The 27,971-nt window shown below is 49.7% G+C and overlaps 1 protein-coding gene across 3 annotated transcripts; it reads left to right on the top strand.

Annotated features, from left to right (window-relative positions):
• The first annotated feature begins 137 nt into the window (after positions 1-137).
• Positions 138-27,654, top strand: kdm2aa (lysine (K)-specific demethylase 2Aa). Of its 3 annotated transcripts, XM_064337766.1 has the most exons (23): positions 138-1,179; positions 4,088-4,174; positions 10,083-10,221; positions 10,407-10,485; positions 11,733-11,779; positions 12,034-12,212; positions 12,358-12,464; positions 12,659-12,752; positions 12,867-13,020; positions 13,320-13,435; positions 13,698-13,824; positions 14,835-15,130; positions 15,590-15,667; positions 16,329-16,580; positions 16,930-17,064; positions 18,129-18,215; positions 19,677-19,925; positions 22,654-22,686; positions 23,093-24,189; positions 24,300-24,463; positions 24,867-25,013; positions 25,483-25,698; positions 26,656-27,654. In XM_064337766.1, the coding sequence occupies exons 1-23, from the start codon at positions 1,144-1,146 to the stop codon at positions 26,835-26,837; spliced, it is 4,101 nt and encodes a 1,366-aa protein (XP_064193836.1). In that variant the 5' UTR covers positions 138-1,143; the 3' UTR covers positions 26,838-27,654. The 3 variants fall into 3 exon arrangements, with proteins under 3 accessions (XP_064193836.1, XP_064193837.1, XP_064193839.1); XM_064337767.1 differs by lacking the exon at positions 4,088-4,174; XM_064337769.1 differs by lacking the exon at positions 19,677-19,925.
• The last annotated feature ends 317 nt before the right edge of the window (positions 27,655-27,971 follow it).

Below are 27,971 nucleotides of genomic sequence, written 5' to 3'. Positions count from 1 at the left end.
TTTCCATCTGGTAAACTTTTTGGTCTGTGCGTCCAATCCTCTTCATCCATTTCCCAGTCAAAGTGGCAGCAAAACAGACCAATTGAAATATCGCCGGCTGCTCTGTTTTCCTCAAACATTGGCGCTTTTGTGGCGGGAGGCGGGTTTTCGGTGGAAGCCAGTGCTGTTTTGTGACGACTTGAAAATGGCGGCGAGTGGCAGACCACATTAACTTTATCGGATAATACCACCAACGACAGCGATTTAAAACGAGAATACTCGTGTATGAGAATAAACTCTGTGGGTGAACCCGAAACGTGATCTCGGAGGTCTCAAGGGCAACGACTGAGCTACCTCTTCGTCGGACTTGTTCAACCGAAACGACGGAAAGTTCTTCCTAAAATAATAGCTGCCGTTGGATTTTAAACTTGGACGTTCCGTGCTCGTGAAAGCCAGCTAGCCAGCAAAATAGTTCGTTATTTGGCAGGCGAGGTGTAAGACAACTTCTCTCACTCCAGTATCAGCAACAACGACAATCACAAGGGACACCAGTAGACTGTGGGTTAGCTAATAAACATCACAGCTACAATTCGTGTAAGCGGGCTGTAGCCGTACACCCTTCCCGTGTTGCTAGCTTCGCTAGCTAGCTAGGTTAATCCAGCTGGCTAACACGCTAACGACGCTAAAAACCAGCGAGCTGCTTCGTTCTCTCGACATCGTTTTTGTGTGGGTTTTGCGATGCTTCCTTTCAGTGCGGGATAGCTAGCTAGCTTGTTAGCTAAAGTAGCTAGCTGGCGAGCTAATTTAGAGACAATTCAGTGTATACAGTTATATAATACAGAATTTATATTTTTATAGATTTTCATTATTTTTTATAACCGATATTTTTTATTTTTAGGTGGTTGGTATGTTTAGTTTAGCGACTTCTATGGCAGGGTTCATTTCAGCTAACTTAGCTAGCCAGCCTACGTGCTAAAGGGGCATTTTCAGCCACGCTTTTAATTTGTTTGCTATTTCATGCTATGTTTCTTTTCAACCACATATAGCTATAGAGAACGTACGTGGATAATAACGGCAGTAAATACTGGATAATTTGAACAGCGATTCGCCGTAGGGAGCGAATCACGCTTATCAAGCTAAGTTACGTTCCATATTACGTTGATCATGGAAGACGCCCGTCCTCGATACAGCAAGCGATTGGTAAGTTCTATCCTGTTTGTATAGGTTTAAAAGTATATTTTTGGAATGTAAATAAAATATTTGTTTGTCGTTTGGATTACATTTTTTTGGGCAGATTACCCTTTGCTATTGTCGACAAGATCAAAAAAGTTGCATAGCTAGCCTAACAAGTAACTGACTCCAACTTTAGCTATGGTAGCTAGGAAGCTTTCAAAGCGTACATTGGTTTGTCTTGTGTTGGTATGGCCATAGACGCATGTCTGAGTGGCAGTTATCTAGAGCTGAACTTGAGTTGTAATTGTTGTCATTAATAGCTCGACAAATAGAAACGAACCCGGATTATTTTTACAGCATCTCAAAATGAAACTACGTCTAAGCATTATACTGAGTCGCACGTATTCGCTAGCTAAGTTACTTTGCAAGTTAGATAACTTACATCGTTGCCTACCCAAGTTGGGTGATAGGCAGTCCTCTTGTACCTAGCCGATTTAAGTTCTTTTGGACAGCGTTTTAATGTGAAAGGTAGGACAGGAGTGTCGGTTATTGGGTGGTTTAGTTCTTGTAGGACATTGTGTAATTTCCATGTTTTTGATGTGTGGAACTGTACCCAGCTAGCCTGCCACTTGACAGAAACACATTTGTTCGTGCATTTTTGCTGCTATCAGTCCTGAACTAACCAGTCAGTCGGGTTGCAATTACATTTTCCACTTGCTCAATTTTTAACGGAGGCTGTAAGATGTGATATGACGAGATCAAATGAACTGTAAATTATTGTCCCACCGTACGCTGGGTGACGGGTATTTCTGTCAGTGACCTCGCGCCACCTCTCTTATCTCCTGAGCACCCGCGGTTATAATACATTTTGAGCGCAATTTATGTGTGTAGCAAAACTTTGTTTTTATGAATACTTTGGGGTGTATGGTATTGTTCCCTGTGAAGTGCAAATACTTGTCATCTGACTCGTGAACATTTGTTTATTGATTCGATACGGTTAAAAAATTACAATGAGTATTACCAATTAATACAATACCGCGCTTATGTTTAAGTGATTGTAATGTCACATAGGTTCTTAATTTATGCGATAGATGCTCGTATCCAGGGACGGTTACAATTCCATCATGAACTGGTACAGTGTTTCCCGACGCACGTTATTTTTTAAAAGCTCTGTTCGGGATCATTAACTAGGGCTGCAGGTTTGTTGGCTTCTATCTTGATATTGCCTTAATAGCCGCGTGTTTGTGGCTGCCGTGCTGAGTTCATGCAACCAGCTGAGGCCCCTGTCCTCGCGGCAGCTCGAGTGTGGAAGCGGTTTAAAAGAGAGCGTGCCGGATTCTGACAGATCAGGTGGATACTCGCGGCTCTGCTGTGGCGGGTCCCAAATGTTCTTCACTCCCCCGCAATTAGTCGCTATTGAGTGTGAGCAGCGCGACAGAGGCCTGTACAGGGCAGGTTAATTATGGTCATTAGGGTGCTGTGCTGTCATTACCGTATGGGACTGGGGTCACAGTTGGTGCATTGTGTCTGGCCCTGTAAACTGTTGCAGAAGATAGACAGAGGGTTGTGGAGTGGCCCAGTCAGTAAAAGCACCAGACACGAGCACAAGCTCACAGGCTGAGCCGCATCACTGGGACACTGCTAGTCCATGTGTGAACCGTGTTATTGGTCATGTGGGCTGGAGGGTAAAAGGAGAACCACACATGGTCTTGCACTATGTATCCCTCATTCCCAGTGTTGGAAGATTAAAAACGTACAGATTGAAAATGTATATTTTAGCGGTAGTTTTTTTGGTAGTTTACTTGCCACGTCACACCTCTGGCTCAACTGTGAGTCAGTAAATTGAGTTTGGGTGTGGTGTGTGGAGACTCCATGGGACGGGACACTGATCTGTGGAAGATTGGTGTGTTGTGACTGGCATGTGTTTCTTGACCATATCATAAGTGGACAGATCAGTTTTGCATCAAAATTAATTTTATGATGAATTTCCCCTTTAAGCCAGCTGAAGTTTATTAGTTTACCCAGAGATACTTTGATAAAATGAGGTGATGTGTCAGTGGATGATGACATTAACACCATTCAGTAGCTTCAGTTGCTAGCTTAGCACTTTACCACATGTGTTTGCAGCAGTTTGCACCTCAAATCCTAGCTTCATAAATGAGATGCCATACGTTGTGGTCTTCTGTTGTAAAATACTAAAATAGTTTCAGCACTGAGTGAACCACCATATTACCTTGACAAATATTAGTTTTCATTCCGCATGGTTCACCATACATTGAGGAAGACGGGTTTTTTTTTCCTGTTTAAAGAAAAATGGGGAATGGAAGATTTCTAATTGTCATTATCAGGGTTTATGTTGCGGCATTAATGAAGCTCCCAGTTGACTTCCGTTCATTTTTTTGTTGGCCAGTAACAGGTTGAGAACTCCTTTGTAGTAAAACAGTCCACCTTCCATCGCGCGGCTGTTCGCAGTGAATAGAAGGTTTGGTCATTTTTGTTACCCTTCATTTCTACGATCGTTGCAGCTAATGCTAGCACCTGACCAGTCTGCTGAAACCCTGGCTTTCTGTCTCATTGGCACACCATCGCTACTCAGAAAGGCTCCAGCAGGTCAGCAGATTGTACTGAAGGTAGTCTCCTCCCCCTGGATTGGTGCTTGCTCTCCTGTAGTACTGTGTGGCTCAGTGTGGTGGAGGAGAGCCCATGTTTCAGCTGCGTGAGTGTCATGGCTGTGTGCTGATTGCCTGCTGCTCTTGGCACTTCCAGATGGACAAAAAGAAATAACGAGAAAAAAAGTTGAGATTAAAAAGGGGTGGGAACTGTGGAAATTCTGGGACTGAATCTGAGAGTGCAAACATGTTCTGATTCATAAAGCTAAAATTGCCCGCCCTCCTGTGTCCAACGGGGAATAGGAAAAATATATGCCCTTTTGCAGGGTGTGGAATCGAATCTTGATGGTGTGCTAATGGACTGTACCATGGACCAAGGAGGGAGGGTGCCAATCATCACACGAAATGTGCAGGTTAGAAATTTAGCAAATGCTGTTATCTCAACTTGCACAGATCACTCTGTTTTTTTTTTGTTTTTTATATACAATCCACTTACACGGCTGGATATTTCACTGACACAGTTCAGGTTAAGTACATTTGCTCATGGGTGTGATGGCAGTACCTCACCTGGGAATCAAACCTGCAACCTGTGAAGTACAATCCCAGCTCCCTCAGCAATATGCTGCGGTGCTGCCCAGACTGTCCTCGTCTGGCCCACTGGGCTGGCCTGCCTGCAGTCTAGCTGCGCAGGCAGTGCGCTCCTGGGCTGCGCAGGCAGTGCGTTCCCCCAGCTGCGCAGGCAGTGCGCTCCCCCAGCTGTGCAGGCAGTGCGCTCCCCCAGCTGCGCAGGCAGTGCGCTCCCCCAGCTGCGCAGGCAGTGCGCTCCCCCAGCTGCGCAGGCAGTGCGCTCCCCCAGCTGCGCAGGCAATACGCTCCCCCAGCTGCGCAGGCAGTGCGCTCCCCCAGCTGCGCAGGCAATGCGCTCCCCCAGCTGCGCAGGCAGTGCGCTCCCCCAGCTGCGTAGGCAATGCGCTCCCCCAGCTGCGCAGGCAATACAGTCCCCCAGCTGCGCATGCAGTGCGCTCCCCCAGCTGCGTAGGCAATACGCTCCCCCAGCTGCGCAGGCAATACAGTGGAGCTGCTGCAGCACAGTCGAGTGCTCACACCGCTCTGTGTGTGGGCCTGAGACCAACGCTGTGCGCGTGGAGCGTTCACACAAATGTCCTGGCAGTGCTGTTTTTAGGTTTCTGCTATTCCTGCAGGATCTAACGTTGAAAGATAGTGGTGTAATGGTTTTAGATCATACTCTTGTAGGTGTTTTTTTTGTTTTGTCTGTCTGTCACACAATGGAGCATGAAGCAGAACAGGTAAGACAGGGAGGGAGATGTGTAGGGTTAGGGTTATATAGGTAAATACTTCAACTATAAAGACAGGCCAGGAGAGGCCATAACTCTGCTCACACTGGCCGCAGAGAGAGGAAGAGAGAGAGATAAAGCAGTGGGAGAGTATGTGAGGGGGAGCGAAGCAGAGAGAGAGAGCATGTGAGCAGTGAGTGTTTGTAGGGGGGTGGGGAGGGAGAGAGAGAGAAGGGAGGAGACACTGCAGAGAGTGATGACAGAGGAGCTGCAGGCCTTTCTCAGGAAGAGAGGATGGAGGGAGATGTGGCAGTAACATGCTGGGGTACTGATGCAGGGATGGAGAGAAGGAAGAGAGGAATGGTGACTCTGAAGGTGCGAGGTGTGTAGTAGACAGACAGACTTGGCTGCTAGGCCTGTCGTTACGTTGTTTGTCTGTTTCTGGACAGGGAGACGGGGGCTTGTGGCCTTGGCCTGTGTGTGTTGTGGATTAGGTTGGTGGCGGAGTGCGTGTTGTTGAATGGCGGGGCTGATGTGTTGTGGGTTAGGGTGGCGGAGTGCGTGCTGTTGAATGGCGGGGCTGATGTGTTGTGGGTTAGGGTGGCGGAGTGCGTGCTGTTGAATGGCGGGGCTGATGTGTTGTGGGTTAGGGTGGCGGAGTGCGTGCTGTTGAATGGCGGGGCTGATGTGCTGTGTAGGTGCACGTGCGCTTGAATGCAGCTAGTTGTGGGTTAGGGGAGGTAGGCGTGCTGTTGAATAGGCGGGTCTGACACTGTGCTGCTGCAGCAGGCACTATGGACCTGCAGCAGACCAGCCTGGGGATAAGGAGGTGCCATAACCTTGCAGCCGCTCCTGGAGGACAGGTGTCCTGCGCGTTTCACGCTGCTGCTGGGATGGCTGATTTATACCTGGAGCTGCAGACCCACGGCCTGTGCTGAATAAGGAGTGCCATAACCCTTCAGGCCTGTTTGCTCTGGAGCCTGGCCCAGCCCCTCTGGGGCTCAGTCTGTTACACCACAGGACTGCTAGCCCCTGGAACTGCGTCTGTTTCAGCATGCGTGTGTGTGTGAGTGTGTGTTAAATGTGTGTTAAGTGTGTATGTGTGTGTTCGTTAAACGTGTGTTAAGTGTGTGTTTGTTAAATGTGTGTTGTGTGTGTGTTTGTGTCTGCACGTGTGTCCATGAGTGTTTGTTAAATGTGCGTTAAGTGTGTGTGTTTGTGTATGCGTGTGTGTGTGTGTGTGTGTGTTAAATGTGTGTTAAGTGTGTATGTGTGTGTTTGTTAAACGTGTGTTAAGTGTGTGTTTGTTAAATGTGTGTTATGTGTGTGTGTTTGTGTCTGCACGTGTGTCCATGAGTGTTTGTTAAATGTGCGTTAAGTGTGTGTGTTTGTGTATGCGTGTGTGCGTTTGTGTGTTAAATGTGTTAAGTGTGTATGTGTGTGTTTGTTAAACTTGTGTTAAGTGTCTGTTTGTTAAATGTGTGTTACGTGTGTCCGTGAGTGTTTAAGTGTGCCTTAAGTGTGTGTGTGTGTTTGTTAAATGCTTGTTAAGTGTGTGTTTGTGTATGTGCTTGTGTCCATGAGTATTTGTTAAATGTGTGTTAAGTGTCTGTTTCTTAAATGTGTGTTAAGTGCGTGTGTTTGTTAAATGTGTGTTAAGTGTGTTTGTGTGTGTGTGCGCGTGTCCGTGAATATTTAATGTGTGTTAAGTGTGTGTGTTTGTGTCTGCACATGTGTCCATGAGTGTTTGTTAAATGTGTGTTAAGTGTCTGTTAAATGTGTGTTAAGTGCGTGTGTGTGTTAAATGTGTGTTAAGTGTGTTTGTGTGTGTGTGTGCGTGTGTTTGTGAGTGTTTGTTAAATATGTGTTAAGTTTGTATGTTTGTTAAATGTGTGTGTGTGTGTGTCTGTGCTTTGGTACGCAGGCTGTGCTGTAGATTGGTTTGTAGTGGTGATGCTGCAGTGGAGGAGGTTGGTGTTGGAGTTATGCAGGTTCAGGGCCATAATCCTTGTTCTCTGCACTCTCTCACTCCATCTAGCCTGATTTATTAATTAGGTCTGATTGAGCCCCTAACTGAATACTAATCACAGCTTTATACGTTGACAACAACCTGCTTTAAACCCTTTCAGCCCCATACTGCCAAATGCTTAAAGGGGTGTTGGTCTTGTTCGTCGTCAACAGCAGACAATGCAAGGTATCATGGGAAATTGAGTTTCATGGGATGACTCCTTTTTCATTTCTTGTGCCCTTGGGGTGTGCTTTAGGGTGAGGTCAGGGCCTCCCATTCAGACTCATTCTCTCCACCATAGAGAGAGCGGACACAGTGAGTGCAGCTCTCCTGAGGGAGAGGCCAAAGGGAGAGTCTGAAGCTGCTGTCTTCCTCTGACACACCTCTGGGGTCCCACTGAAGCCAAAGCTGTTATTTTAAGTCATTTTTTTCTTCTTTCATTAATTAAAGAATTTGCATTCATAGCCCCTCCCCATTTGCAGCCCATGCTGTATTTTGCAGTTTTATTAGTGCCCAGAACATCTCAGCCTGAAGAGCTCTTTGATCTTTTATTTCTCCCTCCCCTCCCCCAACACCCGCTCTGCTCCCACAGCTGTGCCAGGAGCGCTACAGCTCAACTGCATTGCAAACCACTGGCCATTTTACACCCTACTGGCCAAACACTGTACTACGGCCGAGCCAGATTATTTTACACCCTACAGGTCAAACACGGTACTTCAACTAGGCCTGTTTATTTTACACACTAGAGGCCAAACACAGTACTACAGCAGAACCTGACTATTTTACACCCTACAGGCCATACTCAGTACTACAGCAGAACCTGACTATTTTACACCCTACAGGCCAATCACAGTACTACAGCAGAACCTGATTATTTTACACCCTACAGGCCAATCACAGTACTACAGCAGAACCTGATTATTTTACACCCTACAGGCCATACTCGGTACTACAGCAGACCCTGACTGTTTTACACCCTATAGGCCAAATAGTACTACAGGAGAGACAGTGCAGTGCTGTTAGGTTGAGGCGCAGTCACTGTGTGTGTGGACCTGCGCAGTGCCGTTAGGGTGAGGTGCAGTCACTGTGTGTGTGTGGACCTGCGCAGTGCCGTTAGGGTGAGGTGCAGTCACTGTGTGTGTGGACCTGCGCAGTGCTGTTAGGGTGAGGCGCAGTCACTGTGTGTGTGGACCTGCGCAGTGCCGTTAGGTTGAGGCGCAGTCACTGTGTGTGTGGACCTGCGCAGTGCCGTTAGGGTGAGGCACAGTCACTGTGTGTGTGTGGACCTGCGCAGTGCCGTTAGGGTGAGGCGCAGTCACTGTGTGTGTGGACCTGCGCAGTGCCGTTAGGGTGAGGTGCAGTCACTGTGTGTGTGGACCTGCGCAGTGCCGTTAGGGTGAGGCGCAGTCACTGTGTGTGTGGACCTGCGCAGTGCCGTTAGGGTGAGGCGCAGTCACTGTGTGTGTGGACCTGCGCAGTGCCGTTAGGGTGAGGCGCAGTCACTGTGTGTGTGGACCTGCGCAGTGCCGTTCGGGTGAGGCACAGTCACTGTGTGTGTGGACCTGCGCAGTGCCGTTAGGGTGAGGCGCAGTCACTGTGTGTGTGGACCTGCGCAGTGCCGTAGGGTGAGGCGCAGTCACTGTGTGTGTGGACCTGCGCAGTGCCGTTAGGTGAGGCGCAGTCACTGTGTGTGTTGGACCCCGCAACCCACTTAGGGTAATGCCCGTGAAGCTGGTTGTGGATCCTAACGCAGTGCCATGTTTATTCCCTTCACTAGTGTGTGTGATTCAATGCAAGTGCTGATGGGTAGAATGTCTGAAGTACTGGTTTTGTAGTGACTACATGGCAGCATGCGTTAGGTCAGGCTGCTATCATTGTGTGTGGACTGGTACATGAAGGGTTGATGCGCAGTCACTGTGTGTGTGGACCTGCGCAGTGCCGTTAGAGTGAGGCGCAGTCACTGTGTGTGTGGACCTGCGCAGTGCCGTTAGGGTGAGGCGCAGTCACTGTGTGTGTGGACCTGCGCAGTGCCGTTAGGGTGAGGCGCAGTCACTGTGTGTGTGGACCTGCGCAGTGCCGTTAGGGTGAGGCGCAGTCACTGTGTGTGTGGACCTGCGCAGTGCCGTTAGGGTGAGGCGCAGTCACTGTGTGTGTGGACCTGCGCAGTGCCGTTAGGGTGAGGTGCAGTCACTGTGTGTGTGGACCTGCGCAGTGCCGTTAGGGTGAGGCGCAGTCACTGTGTGTGTGGACCTGTGCAGGGCCGTTCGGTCCCCCGCAACCCCACTCAGCCAAGGGGTAAATGCTGTGAAGCTAGGTCTTTAGCATGCCATTAAAACCGTCCCTGCACATGCTTTTATTCATTCATAATTGGTTGAGTAATTCATAGATGAACAATAATAAATACTTGAATGTGGTAAAAAATATTCTTGAAATTACTTTTTCTAGCTAGGAATACTTTAACATTAGAGAACAGCAGGAAATTATGTCAGGCTGCTACTTCATATGTTTTGATATACTGGTACATAATGAAAGATTTATTTCTTCAAACATGGTGGGCTGCATGATGTCCCATCCAGAACACATGTCCTAGTTCTTCCTCTAACCTAACCGAGACATAGGGTTCAGTATAAATATCCAGAAAAGTTCTCTTAGAAGCTATTTTCTGTGTGTGTCTCATCGTCGTCATGAACCTTTTATATACCAGTACATTGCAAGTCATTTATTGAATGATTACATTGTGTTTACATGTATTTAATGGGCCCTCTGTGTGGAGTTGTGTTTACATGTATTTATTGGGCTGTGTGAGTGTGAGTGTGAGTGTGAGTGTGAGTGTGAGTGTGAGTGTGTATTGGGCCCTGTGTGGTTCTGATGTAGGGAATGGGGATGTGTTTCCTTTGAGTAAATGTGATGCAGAAGAAAGTTGCTTTCAGCAACAAGTCCTTGACAAGATTAGCAGTTTTTCCCTGTATGATCAGAAAAATCAACATGGCTGAATGTTCTGTGTTCCCCGGTCCTCAGCGGTCGGGCACGCGACGGCGCTACCAGGACGATGGCATTTCGGATGACGAAATTGAGGGGAAGAGGACCTTCGACCTGGAAGAGAAACTGACGAGTAGCAGGTTCAGCTCTGACCGGGTCAAGCGCATGGAGGGGAAAGGTCAGCCCCCTTCCAGTCTAACCTTTCAGCATTAAGCTTTCTAACGGAAACCCTTAAACTGTAACATTAACCCTTTAACATTAAAGTGTTCACTTTGAAGTCCGTGTTTAATGATGCAGCACTGTGCTTTTTTATTTTTATGCCCATATTTTAAATTCTGGTTTGCGTTTCCTGCCTGCCTGCAGACTTCACGTTTGAGTACATCCAGAGGGGGGGGCTCAGAGACCCCATCATCTTTGAGAAGCCAGATGGACTGGGCATCAAGTATGATCTCTCCCTGTCTCTCTTCTTCTCCTTCTCTCCTCTCCTCATCCTGCACTATGAAATTGGGGCGGGGCGGGGGAGGCATATGAATTGGTCTCTGTTCGTTTTCGTTCGTTCGTCACACTAGTACTATGTGTCTGCCACAAAGTGAACCCATTATAACCTAGAAGAAAATACAGCACACAGTATGTTATCGCTGAAGGCTGCAGCACTTTTCAAGTCAATCAGAACAGCTCTGTGACGTCCATCATATAAATGTGTGTGTTCACAGTTACCCAGCGGGAGCAACACGTCCTCGTTTGACTTTTCAGGGATATTGGCTGTGGATGCGCTCAGTGATAGGATGAATAATGTGTTCACTAGCTGTTAACTGAGCACATAATGATTAACTAGGCTAGACAACAGTAAAAACATAATTATAAACGTAGCTAGCTAGTTAGCAATAAATCTTGGTCTTGAATATTGTAATGTTACTTATATTGATTATAACAGCAGTATTTATAGTTTTGTAACATTTGATAGCCTACTAACAATCTAGCTAGATAGCTGGGTTTCAAATGCTGTAAGTTGTAAGTATAAGTTAATTTATCATATTTTTGCTGGTTAATGCACTGGGTAGCTTGCTCATCTAATAATATTACATGTCATTTCTCATAGGTAAAATGTTTGTACTCTTGTTCATTGCCTGAAATTTAAATATGTTACTGTGTGACATTGCCCTGTTGTCCCCTTATGATATTATGATGATTATTATTATTATTACTAATAAATTGTGCTACATTATAAGCAGTAAATGGTAATTTTTAAGTGGGTATAGTATTAGTATAAAGTATAATACTGAAGAGCAGTAACACTTTAAAATGAATATAACTTGCAATTAAACATTGCAGTTATTGAGTTATTTTAGTAAAATATTGGTAAAATTTCTACTTCCTTTGAAAATGACAGGGATTCTGCGGAAGTATTCGAGGGTTCTACTGAGTTCTAAAGGGTTAATGTTTTTATTTTATCTTAGCGACTTAGAAGAAGCAGCTAAATGTCTGACAGGATGTGTCTGTTTAATTGAGTCACTCACTGCAGTGTTTTGTAACTGTATTCATACCAGCAAGATTAGGCACCAGTTTTCACATGATGAAATCAGAGGTGGCCGCACTTCTCTCTCTCTCAGTTGCATTATGCTCAGACATCTTAATTGAATGACCAGAAAGCATGATAATACGGATATTAATAAGCTTTTTCTCCATTAGGATGCCAGACCCAGACTTCAGTGTGAACGATGTCAAGGTGTTTGTAGGTAAGCTTACCCTCCCCGTTTCTGTCTTTACACCTCCCTCGCCCTCCCCTCTCTCTCACTCGCTCTCTCTCTCACTTCCCTCTCTCTCTCTCTGACTCCCCTCTATCTTACCCCTCTCCCTCTCTCGTGCTCTCTCTCTCTCTCCTACTAACTCACTCTCTCTCCCTCTGTCTCTCGTTCACTCCCCTCTCTCCTGCTCACTCTCTCTCTCCCTCCCCCTCTCTCTCTCACTCTGTCTCTCCCTCGCCCCCCAGGCAGTCGGAGGGTGATAGATGTGATGGATGTCACCACTCAGAAGGGGATAGAGATGTCAATGGCGCAGTGGAGGCGGTACTATGAGACTCCGCCTGCCCAGCGGGAGAAGCTCTACAACGTCATTAGCCTGGAGTTCAGCCACACCAAACTGGAGAACCTGGTCAAGAGGCCTGCATCGGTGCGTCACCCTACAGCCCTGTGTACACCTGCATACAGCTGTGCGTGTGTGCATAGCAGTGTTGTGCATGTCAGTACATACCTGCAGAGTGTCTGCTTCTGTGTGGGCTCTGCATCTGCAGTGAGGTTGTTCTGTGCGTGTGCAGGTAGATATTATTGATTGGGTGGACAACATGTGGCCACGACACCTGAAGGAGCGTCAGAGAGACTCTACCAATGCCATCATCGATATGCAGTACCCCAAAGTACAGAAGTGAGTGAGGAGCTTCCCCATTCTCTCTCTCTCTCTCTGTCTCTCCCTATCTGTCTCTCCCCCCTCCCTCTCTCTCTCTCTCTCTCTCTGTCTCCTTCTCCCTCCAATTACCATTCCCTTAATATACCAGTGGAGATGGACCATTTCTTTAGCCTTCTTCTCCCCCCCCCCCATGCCCCACTACCCTCCCACAGGTACTGTTTGATGAGCGTGCAGGGCTGCTACACAGACTTCCACGTTGATTTTGGGGGCACTTCTGTCTGGTACCACATTCTGCGGGGCGGCAAGGTGAGGATGGACTACAAATTCCATCTTTGAGAACTACAATTCCCATTGAGCCTAGCTGGCTTCCCATGAACAGAAAAAAGCTGATTCTCATCCGTGTGTCTCTTTCCCACCCAGGTGTTCTGGCTGATCCCACCCACGCCACAGAACCTGGAGCTGTATGAGAATTGGGTGTTGTCAGGGAAACAAGGTGACATCTTCCTTGGAGACAAGGCCACAGACTGTCAGAGGATCGAGCTAAAGCAGGGCTACACCTTTATGATCCCCTCAGGTATTCGATCCCCTCAGGTATTCACACCCCTCTCTCTCACTGGAGCTGTGTCTGCAGGACCCATGGGGACAGACAGAGCTGAAGCTGTCCCAGTCAGTTTGATAGCAGCTTCTGAGGTTATGGAAAGGGAAGTTGCAGGATTTTTGGCGGAAACCCAGTCTTAATGTCATTTTATTGCTTCTAACAAGATTTGATGAAGCTGGCTTGAATTGCTGCCTCAAAGTGGAGCCCCAGCTACTCAAGATTATTCATCTGTGTGTATTCGTGTGCGCGTGTGTGCGTGTGTGTGCGCGTTTCAGGGTGGATCCATGCCGTCTACACTCCGGTGGACACGCTGGTGTTTGGGGGGAACTTCCTGCACAGCTTCAACATCCCCATGCAGCTTCACATCTCCAACATTGAGGACCGAACACGGGTGAGTGTGTGTGTGTGTGTGTGTGTGTGTGTGTGTGCGCGCGCAGTTTATATGTGCATCACATCTAGACATTTAGACTTACGAGCAGGCACACAGCACGGTTAAGCAAGGAGCGCACAGTAGCAAACGCACTGTACGGTCAGAGCAGAAGCATGCCACTCTTCTGCCATAGCAGGCTCAGCAGGGACCTTCAGGATATAGTGCTTCAGGTAGTGAATGGATTTGATACACAAGTGTCTCTGCATCCCCCCTCCCCCTCCAGGTCCCAGCCAAATTCCGCTACCCTTTTTACTACGAGATGTGCTGGTACGTCCTGGAGCGCTACCTGTACAGCCTGACCAACACCTCCCACCTCACCCCCGAGTTCCAGAAGTACTCCCTGGGCATCGGTACGTGCACACAGCCTTCATCCCCGGGCTCTCCTGTAGAGGATAATGAATGCTTAGGGTCTGTGTGAGCATGTGTTTCTCTCCAGTCCTGGATAATGGATGCTTGGGGTCTGTGTGAGCATGTATGTTTCCCCCAGTCCTGGATAATGAATGTTAAAAATGGTAGTTAGTGATGGTTTTTGCAGATTTCTTCTGGTTGTAGTTGATAATGAAGATTAGTTAACAGTTTTGTATAGTGAATAGCAGTTAGCTGCTGTGGATAATGAATATGTGGTAGGTGCTATGGATAGTGAGTAAGGGTTACGGACAGTGAATAACAGCTAGCAGTTGTGGCTAGTGATAGTAGTTAGTGGTAGTGGATAATGAATAGTAGAGAGTTGTAGCGGTTGTAGATAGTATGTTGTCATTGAGTATTAGTTAGTGGTTGTGGTAAGTAATGTAGTGATTGGATGATATGGTGGTTGTGATGAGATAACGTGTGGGCATAATACGGTGTTGTAGGTTGATAGTGGTGGTTGGTAATGATAATGGTGGTTGGGTAATAAGGGGTTGATGATGATAACGGTGGTTGTGGTCATGATATGTAGTTGGACGATAATGTGTTGTGTGATAAAGTGTGGTAATGATAATATGGTGTGGTGTGATAATGTGTGGATGAATGATAATTGGTTGGATATATATGGTGGGTAATATAATGGTGGTTGTGGATGATGATAATGGTGGTTGTGGATGATGATAATGGTGGTTGTGGATGATGAAAATGGTGGTTGTGGATGATGATAATGGTTGTGGATGATGGTAATGGTGTGGTTAATGATAATGGTGGTTGTGGGTGATTATAATGGTGTGGGTAATGATAATAATGGTTGTGGATGATGATAATGGTGTGGGTAATGAATGATAATAATGGTTGTGGATGATTATAATGGTGTGGTTAATGATAATGGTAGTTAAGGATGATGATAATGGTGGTTATGGATGATGGATACTCAGGTTTGACTCTCATCCAGGCTTGAAGCGAGAGCCCTCTTCCTGTCCAAGCAAAAAGCTGAATGGGCATATCAAGGATGAGGATGATGAGGATGATGGGGATGAAGACGAAGAGGAGGAAGAAGAGGATGAGGAAGAGGAGGAAGTGGAAGAAGCTGCCTCCCCTCCTGCTAAGCCAGGGGTCAAAGTTCACCTGACACCCTTTGAACTGGAGGGGCTGTGGAACCTTCTGGGGAAGCTGGAGTCTCTGCCGTCACACAAGAAGTGTGTCCCAGCAGGCATCCACAATGCACCAGCCCTACTGCACGACATACGGGTAAGCTGTGTGTGTTAAAATTCTGGGATTGCAATTGCGGCAGCAATGAAAACGGGTCTCCAGGACCCAGGATGGGAACCACTGATCTGGGCTGTTTTGATATTACGCTGTGATGGTGGAGCTGCTTGTTTACTTTGTGTTGTCTGTCAGCCTATCTATATGAAATGAGGATTAACTAACCCTGCTTCCTGTTTTGTTACTGTCTGTCAATGATTTATATAAAATCTGTAAGTGGAACATTACCTTCCTTTGCCTTTGTGCCCCTTCTTGTGGATACACCACATAACAGCAAGTGCCTGAGACTGTCCTTTCCATTTTCTGGCAGTGCAGATTATACAGCACATACTCAGATATGATCTTGTGTGGATTGTTTTGGGATGCCGTATTTGAGTTGCAGCCCTAGTGTGTGTCCATTTGCGCTTGTCTGGAGTGAACTTTGCTTTTCCCTTCCTCTGTCAGACAATGCTGCAGGAGCATGCCAATGACAACCCTAAACTGTCCTACACTGGAATACCCATCATCAAGTGGCCAAAAAGGGTAAGTATGCACGCACTTCCTCAAACGCTTAAATTCCTCCTGTTTTTTTCACTTCTGCCTCATATTTGTCTGTATCACTGCTCTCTCTGAGTTTGCCTAACTACCCTGTCTCTGAGGCTGTGTGAGTGTACTTGCCTGTTAGGGGCTGTGAGAATGTACTTACCTGTTAGGGGCTGTGAGTGTACTTGCCTGTTAGAGGTTGTGAGAAGGTACTTGCCTGTTACGGGCTGTGTGAGTGTACTTGCCTGTTAGGGGCTGTGTGAGTGTACTTACCTTTTGGGGGCTGTGTGAGTGTACTTGCCTGTTAGAGGTTGTGAGAAGGTACTTGCCTGTTACGGGCTGTGTGAGTGTACTTGCCTGTTAAGGGCTGTTTGAGTGTACTTGCCTGTTAGGGGTTGTGTGAGTGTACTTGCCTGTTAGGGGCTGTGTGAGTGTACTTGCCTGTTAGGGGCTGTGTGAGTGTACTTGCCTGTTTGGGGTTATGTGAGTGGACTTGCCTGTTAGGGGCTGTGTGAGTGTACTTGCCTGTTAGGGGTTGTGTGAGTGTATTTGCCTGTTAGGGGCTGTGTGAGTGTACTTGCCTGTTAGGGGCTGTGTGAGTGTACTCGCCTGTTAGGGGCTGTGCGAGTGTACTTGCCTGACAGCCCTTGTCTGCTCCCAGCCCTCGTGGTACCAGCCCCCTCCGCCCCCCCCTCCGGTGGGCAGGCCCCGCCTCTCGAACACTGTGGTGGTGCCGCGGCCGGTGAAGCCGCCGTCCTCCATGTCGGTGCTGCGGCGGCGGCGCGTGCGCTGCAAGCGCTGTGAGGCCTGTCTGCGCACAGAGTGCGGCGACTGCAACTTCTGCAGGGACATGAAGAAGTTCGGAGGCCCCGGGAAACTCAAACAGACCTGCGTCCTGAGACAGTGCCTCGCTGTGAGTATCTAAAGCACTGTGTGTGTGTGTGTGTGTGTGTGTGTGTGTGTGTGTGTGTGAGAGAGAGAGTGTGTGTGTGTGTGTGTGTGTGTGGTGTGGTGGTGTGTGTGTGTGTGTGGGTGAGAGGAGTGTTGCTGTGTGTGTGTGTAGGGAGAGAGAGAGTGTGTGTGTGTGTGTGAGAGAGAGAGAGTGTGTGTGTGTGTGTGTGTGTGTGTGTGTGTGTGAGAGAGAGAGAGAGTGTGTAAGTGAGAGTGTGTGTGTGAGAGAGAGAGAGAGTATGTGTGTTTGTGTGTGTGTGTAGTGCTTTTGTGTGTATATCTGTAACTGTGTGTGTGTGTGTGTGTTGCAGCCGGGTCTGCCCCTCTCAGCAGCCTGTGAGGTGTGTGGGGAGGGGAACCCGGAGCCGGGGGAGGCCACAGCGTTCTCCCACACGCTCATGGAGTGCTCCAACTGCGCACAGATCGCCCACCCCGGCTGCCTGAAGGTACCTGCACACTGCCTACCGCTGCTACTGACACACTGCCTACTGCTGCTACTGACACACTGCCTACTGCTGCTACTGACACACTGCCTACTGCTGCTACTGACACGCTGCCTACTGCTGCTACTGACACGCTCCTATGCCTACTACACCTGCTAGCTGCTACTGACACGCTGCCTACCGCTGCTACTGACACACTGCCTACTGCTGCTACTGACACACTGCCTACTGCTGCTACTGACACGCTGCCTACTGCTACTACTGACACGCTGCCTACTGCTGCTACTGACACACTGCCTACCGCTGCTACTGACACACTGCCTGCGCTGCTACTGACACTGCTACTGTACTACACGCTGCCTACTGCTGCTACGACACACTGCCTACTGCTGCTACTGACACGCTGCCTACTGCTGCTACTGACACGCTGCCTACTGCTGCTACTGACACACTGCCTACCGCTGCTACTGACACACTGCCTGCCGCTGCTACTGACACACTGCCTACTGCTACTACTGACACGCTGCCTACTGCTGCTACCGACACACTGCCTACCGCTGCTACTGACACACTGCCCACTGCTGCTACTGACACACTGCCTACCGCTGCTACTGACACGCTGCCTACTGCTGCTACTGACACGCTGCCTACTGCTGCTACTGACACGCTGCCTACTGCTGCTACTGACACGCTGCCTACTGCTGCTACTGACACGCTGCCTACTGCTGCTACTGACACGCTGCCTACTGCTGCTACTGACACACTGCCTACCGCTGCTACTGACACACTGCCTACCGCTGCTACTGACACACTGCCCACTGCTGCTACTGACACACACACACACACACACACACACCACTCCGCACACACACACACCACACGCACAGACACACCATGCACACACGCTCTCACACACATACACACGCACACGCCACACGCGCACACACACACACACGCTCTGACACACACACGCACACACGCTCTCACACACACATGCACACACACACACGCATACACACACACCTACCTGTTCTGTGCTTACTTGTTGTCCTCTATGTCTGTTGCAGGTGCCTGGGGAGGGCGTGGTCAATAAGGACCTGCCCAGCTGCTGGGAGTGTCCCAAGTGTGTCCTGGGGAAAGAGTCCGAATCTGAGGTATCACCTCTCCACCTCTACTTCTGTCTGTTTCCCTCACTTCACCCATCTCTCCCTCTCTCTCCCTGTTTGCATCTCTCTCTCTGTCTCTCTCTCTCTCTGTACACACAGAAGCTAATGCATGAAGCAGTTGTATCTCAGATTCATTTGCTCATCAGATACTCAGCTCCTGCACTCCTTCCCTCTTCTCTGCTGCCGGAGTACTTAAGGCCTTTCCACATTCCCACGCACTGAGCATCCATTTCAGCCATCCCTTCATGAGTACCCATTAAACGCATCCAGTCACAACGTTCAGCTGCTCCTTAACGCTTTCAGTGTGGGGAGGAGATGTAGGATCTGTGGCAGTGGTTTACAGGGACTGGGGAAGCAGTGGGTTGTGGGTGTTGTTGGGATGATTGACGGAATTGAGTGTTGGATATGGAGTGTTGTGGTTATATTAAGAATTCTACTGGTTCCTGGGGATAGGGCTGAGGATTGATATTTATCCCTGTACTGGCACTACAGAATTAAGTGCTTGGTTTAGATTCTAATAGTAACATAACAGGCCAGAGTGTTAGGTTTTGCTTCCTGTGTTATTGGGGTTGAGGGTTGGACGTGGGTTCCCGTGGTAATATGACCGATAGGAATGAGTTCACGTGGGAATAGAACGGAGTGTTGGAAATGGATTCTGATGGTAACAGAACTGAGTGTTGCTTGTGTTTCCATGGTAGTAGATTTGTCATGAATATGGCTTTCTGTGGTAAGTGCTACATTTTGGATATGGGTTCCTGTGAGTGTTGGATGTCGCTTTCTTTTATAACTCAACTGAGTGTTGGTTGTGGGTTCCCATGGTAACTGAGCTCAGTGTTGGATGTGGGTTCCTGTGGCAACTGAGCTCAGTGTTGGATGTGGGTTCCCATGGTAACTAAGCTCAGTGTTGGATGTGGGTTCCCATGGTAACTAAGCTCAGTGTTGGATGTGGGTTCCCATGGTAACTAAGCTCAGTATTGGATGTGGGTTCCTGTGGTAACTGAGCTCAGTGTTGGATGTGGATTCCCATGGTAATTGAGCTCAGTGTTGGATGTGGGTTCCCATGGTAACTAAGCTCAGTGTTGGATGTGGGTTCCCATGGTAATTGAGCTCAGTGTTGGATGTGGGTTCCCATGGTAATTGAGCTCAGTGTTGGGTGTGGGTTCCCATGGTAACTGAGCTCAGTGTTGGATGTGGGTTCCCATGGTAATTGAGCTCAGTGTTGGATGTGGGTTCCCATGGTAACTGAGCTCAGTGTTGGATGTGGATTCCCATGGTAATTGAGCTCAGTGTTGGATGTGGGTTCCCATGGTAATTGAGCTCAGTGTTGGATGTGGGTTCCCATGGTAACTAAGCTCAGTGTTGGATGTGGGTTCCCATGGTAACAGAAGCGAGTGCTGCATATGCGTTCCTGTGGTAACAGAACTGAGTGATTCTCTCCCTCTCTGGCAGTCTTCGGGGAGTGATGATGACAGCGTGGCGTCAGCCAGTTCCCTGTCACCGCCGGCCCCACCCTCGGAGAAGCACTCCCACAGGGAGGGGGTAGGGGGCAGGGAGGGGGATGAGGGAGGAGGAGGAGGTGGGGGCAGGGGGAGGGGGCGGCGTGGCAGGGGCGCAGGACGGCCCCTCTCCTCTCTCTCGTCGGCGGTACTGCAGAACAGGAAGCGGGCGGGGGCCCTGGAGCTGCGGCTCAGGAAGAGGGTGAGAGGCACCGCCACCCGCTCGCCCCGTCACACCCCTGGCAACGCTCTCTCACTCCCCTGACAACGCTCTCTCACTCCCCTGGCAACGCTCTCTCACTCCCCTGGCAACGCTCTCTCACTCCCCTGGCAACGCTCTCTCACTCCCCTGGCAACGCTCTCTCACTCCCCTGGCAACGCTCTCTCACTCCCCTGACAACGCTCTCTCACTCCCCTGACAACGCCCTCTCACTTCCCTGGCAACGCTCTCTCACTCCCCTGGTCACGCCCCTGGCAACGCCCTCTCATACCCCTGGCCATGCCCTCTCATGCCCTTGGCTACGCCCCCTCTTGCCCTTGGCCACGCCCTCTCTTGCCTTTGGCCATGCCTTGTCACATCCCATGGCCACACCCTCCCGTGCCCCCGGCCACGCCCCATCACACCTGTGCCCATGCCCGGTCACACACTGCGGTCACGCCTCATGGCCACGCCCTGTCACGTCCCTGGCCACGCCCCAATTTCATTCGCACAGATTCTGCACGCCCACTACATACCCGGCTCTGTTACCTGAATATTGAACAGGATTCCCACGGTCCTTGAGAATATCTGTGTCCTGTAGACCTGTGGAAACATCATGGGAAAAGTCATGTCCACTATAGAAAAGTAGTCTGATTCCCCAAAAATAGTTGAAGTGTACATTTAATCATTGAAAATAGAAACTTGATTTGAGTGGGAAGCAGTTTTTGTCTTTCTGAAGTTCTGTCTCTCTGCTGTAGAACCCAACAAACTGCTGTGTCACAGTGCCACAGATTCTTTACATTTGCCTGATACTCCACTGTGTTCCTCCTGTCCCCTTTTTAACTACAAGAGTTTGAAACTACTTTCTGGAGCCTTATTGCAGTACAGAAGGTTTATTGCGACAGTACTGTCCTTTGTAAAATGCACAAGACTGTAAAGTTTTTGTTTAAGCGGTAGGGAGGTAGAACTCAGTGTAGATGGTGGAGCTTTTGTTTAAGTGGTAGGGAGATAGAACTCAGTGTAGATGGTGGAGTTTTTGTTTAAGTGGTAGGGAGGTAGGACTCAGTGTAGATGGTGGAGTTTTTGTTTAAGTGGTAGGGAGGTAGGACTCAGTGTAGATGGTGGAGTTTTTGTTTAAGTGGTAGGGAGGTAGAACTCAGTGTAGGTGGTGGAGTTTTTGTTTAAGTGGTAGGGAGGTAGGACTCAGTGTAGATGGTGGAGTTTTTGTTTAAGCAGTAGGGAGGTAGAACTCAGTGTAGATGGTGGAGTTTTTGTTTAAGTGGTAGGGAGGTAGGACTCAGTGTAGATGGTGGAGTTTTTGTTTAAGTGGTAGGGAGGTAGAACTCAGTGTAGGTGGTGGAGTTTTTGTTTAAGTGGTAGGGAGGTAGGACTCAGTGTAGATGGTGGAGTTTTTGTTTAAGTGGTAGGGAGGTAGGACTCAGTGTAGATGGTGGAGTTTTTGTTTAAGTGGTAGGGAGGTAGGACTCAGTGTAGATGGTGGAGTTTTTGTTTAAGTGGTAGGAGGTAGGACTCAGTGTAGATGGTGGAGTTTTTGTTTAAGTGGTAGGAGGTAGGACTCAGTGTAGATGGTGGAGTTTTTGTTTAAGTGGTAGGGAGGTAGGACTCAGTGTAGATGGTGGAGTTTTTGTTTAAGTGGTAGGGAGGTAGGACTCAGTGTAGATGGTGGAGTTTTTGTTTAAGTGGTAGGGAGGTAGGACTCAGTGTAGATGGTGGAGTTTTTGTTTAAGTGGTAGGGAGGTAGGACTCAGTGTAGATGGTGGAGTTTTTGTTTAAGTGGTAGGGAGGTAGGACTCAGTGTAGATGGTGGAGTTTTTGTTTAAGTGGTAGGGAGGTAGGACTCAGTGTAGATGGTGGAGTTTTTGTTTAAGTGGTAGGGAGGTAGGACTCAGTGTAGATGGTGGAGTTTTTGTTTAAGTGGTAGGGAGGTAGGACTCAGTGTAGATGGTGGAGTTTTTGTTTAAGCGGTAGGGAGGTAGGACTCAGTGTAGATGGTAGAGTTTTTGTTTAAGTGGTAGGGAGGTAGGACTCAGTGTAGATGGTGGAGTTTTTGTTTAAGCAGTAGGGAGGTAGAACTCAGTGTAGATGGTGGAGTTTTTGTTTAAGCGGTAGGGAGGTAGGACTCAGTGTAGATGGTGGAGTTTTTGTTTAAGTGGTAGGGAGATAGGACTCAGTGTAGATGGTGGAGTTTTTGTTTAAGTGGTAGGGAGGTAGGACTCAGTGTAGATGGTGGAGTTTTTGTTTAAGTGGTAGGGAGATAGGACTCAGTGTAGATGGTGGAGTTTTTGTTTAAGTGGTAGGGAGGTAGGACTCGGTGTAGTTGGTAGAGTTTTTGTTTAAGCAGTAGGGAGGTAGGACTCAGTGTAGATGGTGGAGTTTTTGTTTCAGCAGAGGGGACGCAGAGGTCGGGTTAGTCTGGAGCTGATTATCTGCTGGGCTTATAGAATCCTAAGAGCAGCACGGCTCACGCTCACTGGCTTTAGAGCCTGTCTGCTTTGGCCATTGCTGAAAGAAAATGTCTTTTTTTCTTTTATCTTCCCACACATGATCGTAACCAAAATATAAATGTTTTAACAGCTTAAACACACACACTCAATCGCTCATACTAAATTATTGGTCCCTTTGATATTTGGAGCTCTAATGATGAAACCCTCTAATGATGGTCTCTACAGCCTCTGAACTGTTCTGTGCTCTTCTTTTTTTTTTTTAACAGATAAAATTGGAACGGAACAAGATTTTACATTCAGTAAGTATGACATTCAGCACTAACCTGCAGCCTTACTGCCCATCTGGCTCCTCTGTCCTCCGCTGATCTGTTCTTCTCCTCTGTCCTTTGCTGATCTGTTCTTCTCTTCTGTCCTCTGCTGATCTGTCTGGCTCCTTTGTTCATCTCCTCTGTCCTCTGCTGATCTGTTCTTCTCCTCTGTCCTCTGCTGATCTGTTCTTCTTCTCTGTCTTCTGCTGGTCTGTCCATCTCCTCTGTCCTTTGCTGATCTGTCCATCTCCTCTGTCCTTTGCTGATCTGTCCATCTCCTCTGTCCTTTGCTGATCTGTTCTTCTCTTCTGTCCTCTGCTGATCTGTCCATCTTCTCTGTCCTTTGCTGGTCTGTTCTTCTCCTCTGTCCTTCGCTGATCTGTTCTTCTCTGTGCAGAAGAGGAAGGCCTCTTCTCTGGATGGCCGCTCTGCCAAGCTCCACTGTCGCCGTGGACACAGCCGAGACGACGACGACGACGATGACGACTCGGCCAGTGAGGAAGAGGAGGGTGAAGGGAGGAGCCATGGGGGCGCGCGGAGGCTGTCCCTACACCCGCGGGGTAGCCACGGGCAGCGCATGCGCCACCCGCGAGGGGCGGGGCCTGGGAGGCGGGGCCTGTGGAGAGGCTCCGCCCACCGTGTGGGCCGAGGGGGCGGGCTGAGCTCAAACTCCGCCCTGAGAATGAGGCGGGGCATGGGGGCGAGGGGGGAGAGGGGGGGCCGGGTGCGGCTGAGGGGCGGGGGCAGGATGCAGCGACGCAGGGAGGAAACTGACGACGATGATGATGACGACGATGAAGATGATGACGATGAGGATGAAGATGAGGAGAGTGAGGATGGCCAGCGCAGGGAGGGCCGCGTGCACCGGCGGAGGGGCAGAGCCGAAGACGACGACGATGACGAGGATGATGAAGAGGACAGTGACGAGCGGGACCTGGATGCGGGGGAGGAGGAGCTGGAGGAGATGACGGAGGACGGAGACGGGGAGGAGAACCAGTCGGACTCGGACCCGGACCCCCCGGTGCTGCTGGTGTCGGACCTGAGCGACGACCTGCTGAACGGGTCCTACCTGACGGTGACGCTGCAGCGCCCCCCGAAGGCCAAGCGGGACCCCGGCTCCATCGTGCCCAAGCTGGAGGCGGCAGTGTCGGCGCGTGCCCCCCAGGCCCAGGGCTACGTGCAGCGCAAGTCCCTCCAGCGCCCCCGCCACAAGAACGGCAGCGCTGGCAACGGGCTGGCCCAGGCCCGCTCTGCACGGCCCCACCCCCGCCCCCACGCCTCCCCCTCGCCCTCCTCCTCCCAGTCCTCCGTCTCGCCCACGCCCCCGCCGCCCGCCTCCTCCTGCTCCCCACCCTGGCTCCTCTCCCTGCCCTCCTTTCGGGACGTGGGGAACGAGCCGGGCTGTGAAAAGGAGGTGTGGGTGTCGGTGTTCCGCTACCTGACCCGAGCCGAGCTCTGCGTCTGTATGACCGTGTGCAAGAGCTGGTACAAGTGGTGAGTAACTCTGCCTGCGCTGTGTCTGTGTCTGTACCTCTGAATGCGCTGTATCTGTGTCTGTAACTGTGCCTGCGCTGTGTCTGTAACTGCCTCTCTCCCTGGCGCAGGAGCTGTGATAAGCGTCTGTGGACCCGGATCGATCTGAGTCGCTGCCGGTCGGTCAGCCCCCAGGCCCTGTCAGGGATCATCAAGCGTCAGCCCGTCACCCTGGACCTGTCCTGGACCTCCATCTCCAAGAAACAGCTCACCTGGCTCATCAACCGTCTCCCTGGTAACACCACCTACCTGTCCCTCCAGTGCTCCTACACTGGGACTGGTGTATGACCAGGACCAATTAGAAGCCCCCATATTCTGTTCCTCTCCTGGAGAGGGGGGGGCGCTGGCGAAACGTGCTTTTACACGTTTACAGCAATACGATATCATTAACTTTATCAGTTATGACTTCATACAGGAAGTATAAAGTGTGTTGGTTTGTGCCTGTATTTATACGGCTGGGATTGCTTTATCACAGTGATTGTAGCCAGAAGGTATCCCATTCCCCTTGGCTGTGCTCTGTGATTGGTGGAGAACTTCCCCCGATTTCTGTGGGGAAAGTGTGGCACATCGTTCCTGTCCCTGTGGTAGGGTCCTGTGTTTGTACAGGAAGTTCAAAGCTGGTTTGGTTTGTCTGTCAGGCCTGAAGGACCTGATAGTTTCGGGGTGCTCCTGGTCCTCCATCTCGGCTCTCAGTTCCCCCAGCTGTCCCCTCCTGCGCACCCTGGACCTGCGCTGGGCCGAGGGGGTGAAGGACAGCCAGATCCGGGACCTCATCACCCCTCCAGGTGAGGACTGCCCCTGTTTTTCCCTAATGACGCTAAACAGCTAGCCTGCTAACCCAGCCATCAGTGCAGACGCACCGCACAGCCACCCTTTAGGCCTGTAGGGCTTGTGTGTGAGGGCCCCACCCCTCCTGGCCTGTAGGGTTTGTGTGTGAGGGCCCCACCCCTCCTGGCCTGTAGGTTTTGTCTTTGAGGGCCCCACCCCTCCTGGCCTGTAGGGTTTGTGTGTAAGGGCCCCACCCCTCCTGGCCTATAGGGTTTGTGTGTGAGGGTCCCACCCCTCCTGGCCTGTAGGGTTTGTCTTTGAGGGCCCCACCCCTCCTGGCCTGTAGGGTTTGTCTTTGAGGGCCCCACCCCTCCAGGCCTGTAGGGTTTGTGTGTCTCCAGCTGTGATAACTTGACTGTGCTCTCTGTCGCCCCCTGTCTCAGGCTGTGATAACCTGACTGTGCTCTCTGTCGCCCCCTGTCTCAGGCTGTGATAACCGCAGTAAGCTGCGGAACATGCAGTCGTTCCGGCTGGCAGGTTTGGAGATCAGCGACTCCACGCTGCGGCTGATCATTAGGCACATGCCCCTGCTGGCACGGCTGGACCTGGCGCACTGCCGCGGCATCACCGACCAGTCCGTCAACCTGCTGACCGCCGTGGGCTCCTCCACTCGCAACACACTCACTGAGATCAACCTGGCCGGTAGGGGGTGTGTGTGTCTGAGAGTGTGTGTGTGTGTGTCTGAGTGTGTGTCTGAGTGTGTGTGTGTGTGTGTGTCTGAGTGTGTGTCTGAGTGTGTGTGTGTGTGTGTGTGTGTGTGTGAGTGTGTGTGTGAGTGTGTGTGTGTGAGTGTGTGTGTGAGTGTGTGTGTGAGTGTGTGTGTGGTGTGTGTGTGTGTGTGAGTGTGTGTGTGAGTGTGTGTGTGAGTGTGTGTGTGAGTGTGTGTGTGTGTGTGTGTGTGTGAGTGTGTGTGTGAGTGTGTGTGTGTGTGTGTGTGTAGAGTGTGTGTCTGAGTGTGTGTCTGAGTGTGTGTCTGAGTGTGTGTCTGAGTGTGGTGTGTGTGTGTGTGTGTGTGAGTGTGTGTGTGAGTGTGTGTGTGAGAGTGTGTGTGTGAGAGTGTGTGTGTCTGAGTGTGTCTGAGTGTGTGTGAGTGTGTGTGAGTGTGTGTGAGTGTGTGTGTGTGTCTGAGTGTGTGTATCTATATCTAAGTGTATGTGTGTGTGTGTATATCTAAGTGTGTGTGTGAGTGTGTATATATCTAAGTGTATGTGTGTGAGTGTATATATCTCAGTGTGTGTGAGTGTGTGTGTGTGAGTGTGTGTGAGTGTGTGTGAGTGTGTGTGAGTGTGTGAGTGTGTGTGTGTGAGTGTGTGTATATATATCTAAGTGTATGTGTGTGTGTGTACATCTAAGTGTGTGTGAGTGTGTATATATCTCAGTGTGTGTGTGAGTGAGTGTGTATATATCAGTGTGTGTGTATATATCTGTGTGAGTGAGTGTGTATATATCTCAGTGTGTGTGTGTGTGTGTGTGTGTGTGAGAGTGTGTATATATCTCAGTGTGTGTGAGTGAGTGTGTATATATCTCAGTGTGTGTGTGTGTGTGAGTGTGTATATATCTGTGTGTGTATATATCTCGGTGTGTGTGTGTGTCCTGCAGGCTGCAATAAGCTGACAGACGGCTGCCTGCTCTTCCTGAAGCGCGTGTCGAGTCTGACGCTGCTGGACCTGCGGGGCTGTAAGGGCGTGACGCGGCGGGCCTGCGAGAGCTTCATCTCCGAGCTGTCCATCAACGCCCTCTTCTGCCTGTCCGAGGACAAGCTGGTCCAGAGAATATCCTAGAGAAGCGCCTGCCTGGTCCGCCCAGCAGGGGGCGCACTGCAGAATGACTCTGGGGGAGGGGGAGGAGCCTCCGGCTCAGGCACAGGGTCTCTGTGTCAGGTGTTACTCAGTGCCAGCGCTTTCAGAAATGAGAGAGGGAGGAGGGAGGGAGGGAGGGAGAGGGCCAACCTGTGCAGAAACGGTGCCAAGGGCAGGGCGTGGAAGCAGATGATGTGGATAACACATGAATAAACTGATAAATAAAAACACAGGAAGAGGAGAGGAGCTAATTCTGCGGGAGAGAAGAAAGGAAGATTGGGCTGGTGACGGGAGACGGAGGGAGGAGAAGAGAGGTGAAAGAGGGGAGGAGGAGGGGGCACTGAAAGGGTGAACAGGTGACCCGTAGTCCATGCGTTTCTCTCCGTCTCTGTGTGGGTCCTCTCTGGTCTCTGTGTGGGTCCTCTCTGGTCTGTTAAACTGTACTGTCCCTTGCCCTCCTCACCATCCTATTTCTCCTTCCTTTGATGCAGGAATCGCTTGGTTTGTCATAGAGTTTCTTTTACTACTTTCTCTAAAGAGTAACTTATCTTCCTCTTCACCCCCCAAAATGGAGCCTGCCTTTTTACCCCCCTTTGTTCTTTTTGTCTCTGTCCCATAATCTCAAAAAGGAGTAACATACTTTTCTGTAAATTTGTTTCTCTCGCCCATCTATACAGTGACAGACCTGTAGCATTTACAGTAATTATTTTCTGAACGTTTTTTTGTTTTCTGTTTTTTGTCATTTGTGTTTTTCCAAGAAAAGAGAAAATACAATTAAAAAAATCTCTTAAAATTGAAATGTGTGTGTCATTGTGTCGATCAATGCAGGGGTCTGTGGAGTGACACTCCTGACTGAATTCTGCCCGCTCCCCCCCCATTGCAGGGTGATCCTCAGGAGAAACCTCCGGTTGTTCTAAGAGACCAGCGGCATGTGACTGTTTCTTGTGAAATTTCCCTGCTGATCAGATTTGAACCACCTGCATTTATTTGTGGATCGGCTACATTTGTTTTGAGACCATAATGCCTCCATAATTCATGGCTCACTAATATTAGCCTGTGCTCGTAGCTAGCCAGCTAGCCATATAGCTGAGGTTCATGGGGGGAGCCTGGGAGCAG

This window comes from Anguilla rostrata, chromosome 5, assembly GCF_018555375.3.
Source record: "Anguilla rostrata isolate EN2019 chromosome 5, ASM1855537v3, whole genome shotgun sequence".
Taxonomy (NCBI): domain Eukaryota; kingdom Metazoa; phylum Chordata; class Actinopteri; order Anguilliformes; family Anguillidae; genus Anguilla; species Anguilla rostrata.
Note: the sequence above shows the minus strand (reverse complement) of the source record. Positions and strands in the feature narration are given on the sequence as shown.

Bases quoted from the DNA above. Each gene is read 5' to 3' on its own strand.
- kdm2aa (XM_064337766.1), top strand. From the start codon at position 1,144: ATGGAAGACGCCCGTCCTCGATACAGCAAGCGATTG. The intron at 12,213-12,357 runs GTGCGTCACCCT...GTGCGTGTGCAG, and splicing joins TGGTCAAGAGGCCTGCATCG to GTAGATATTATTGATTGGGT. The intron at 12,753-12,866 runs GTGAGGATGGAC...TTTCCCACCCAG, and splicing joins ACATTCTGCGGGGCGGCAAG to GTGTTCTGGCTGATCCCACC.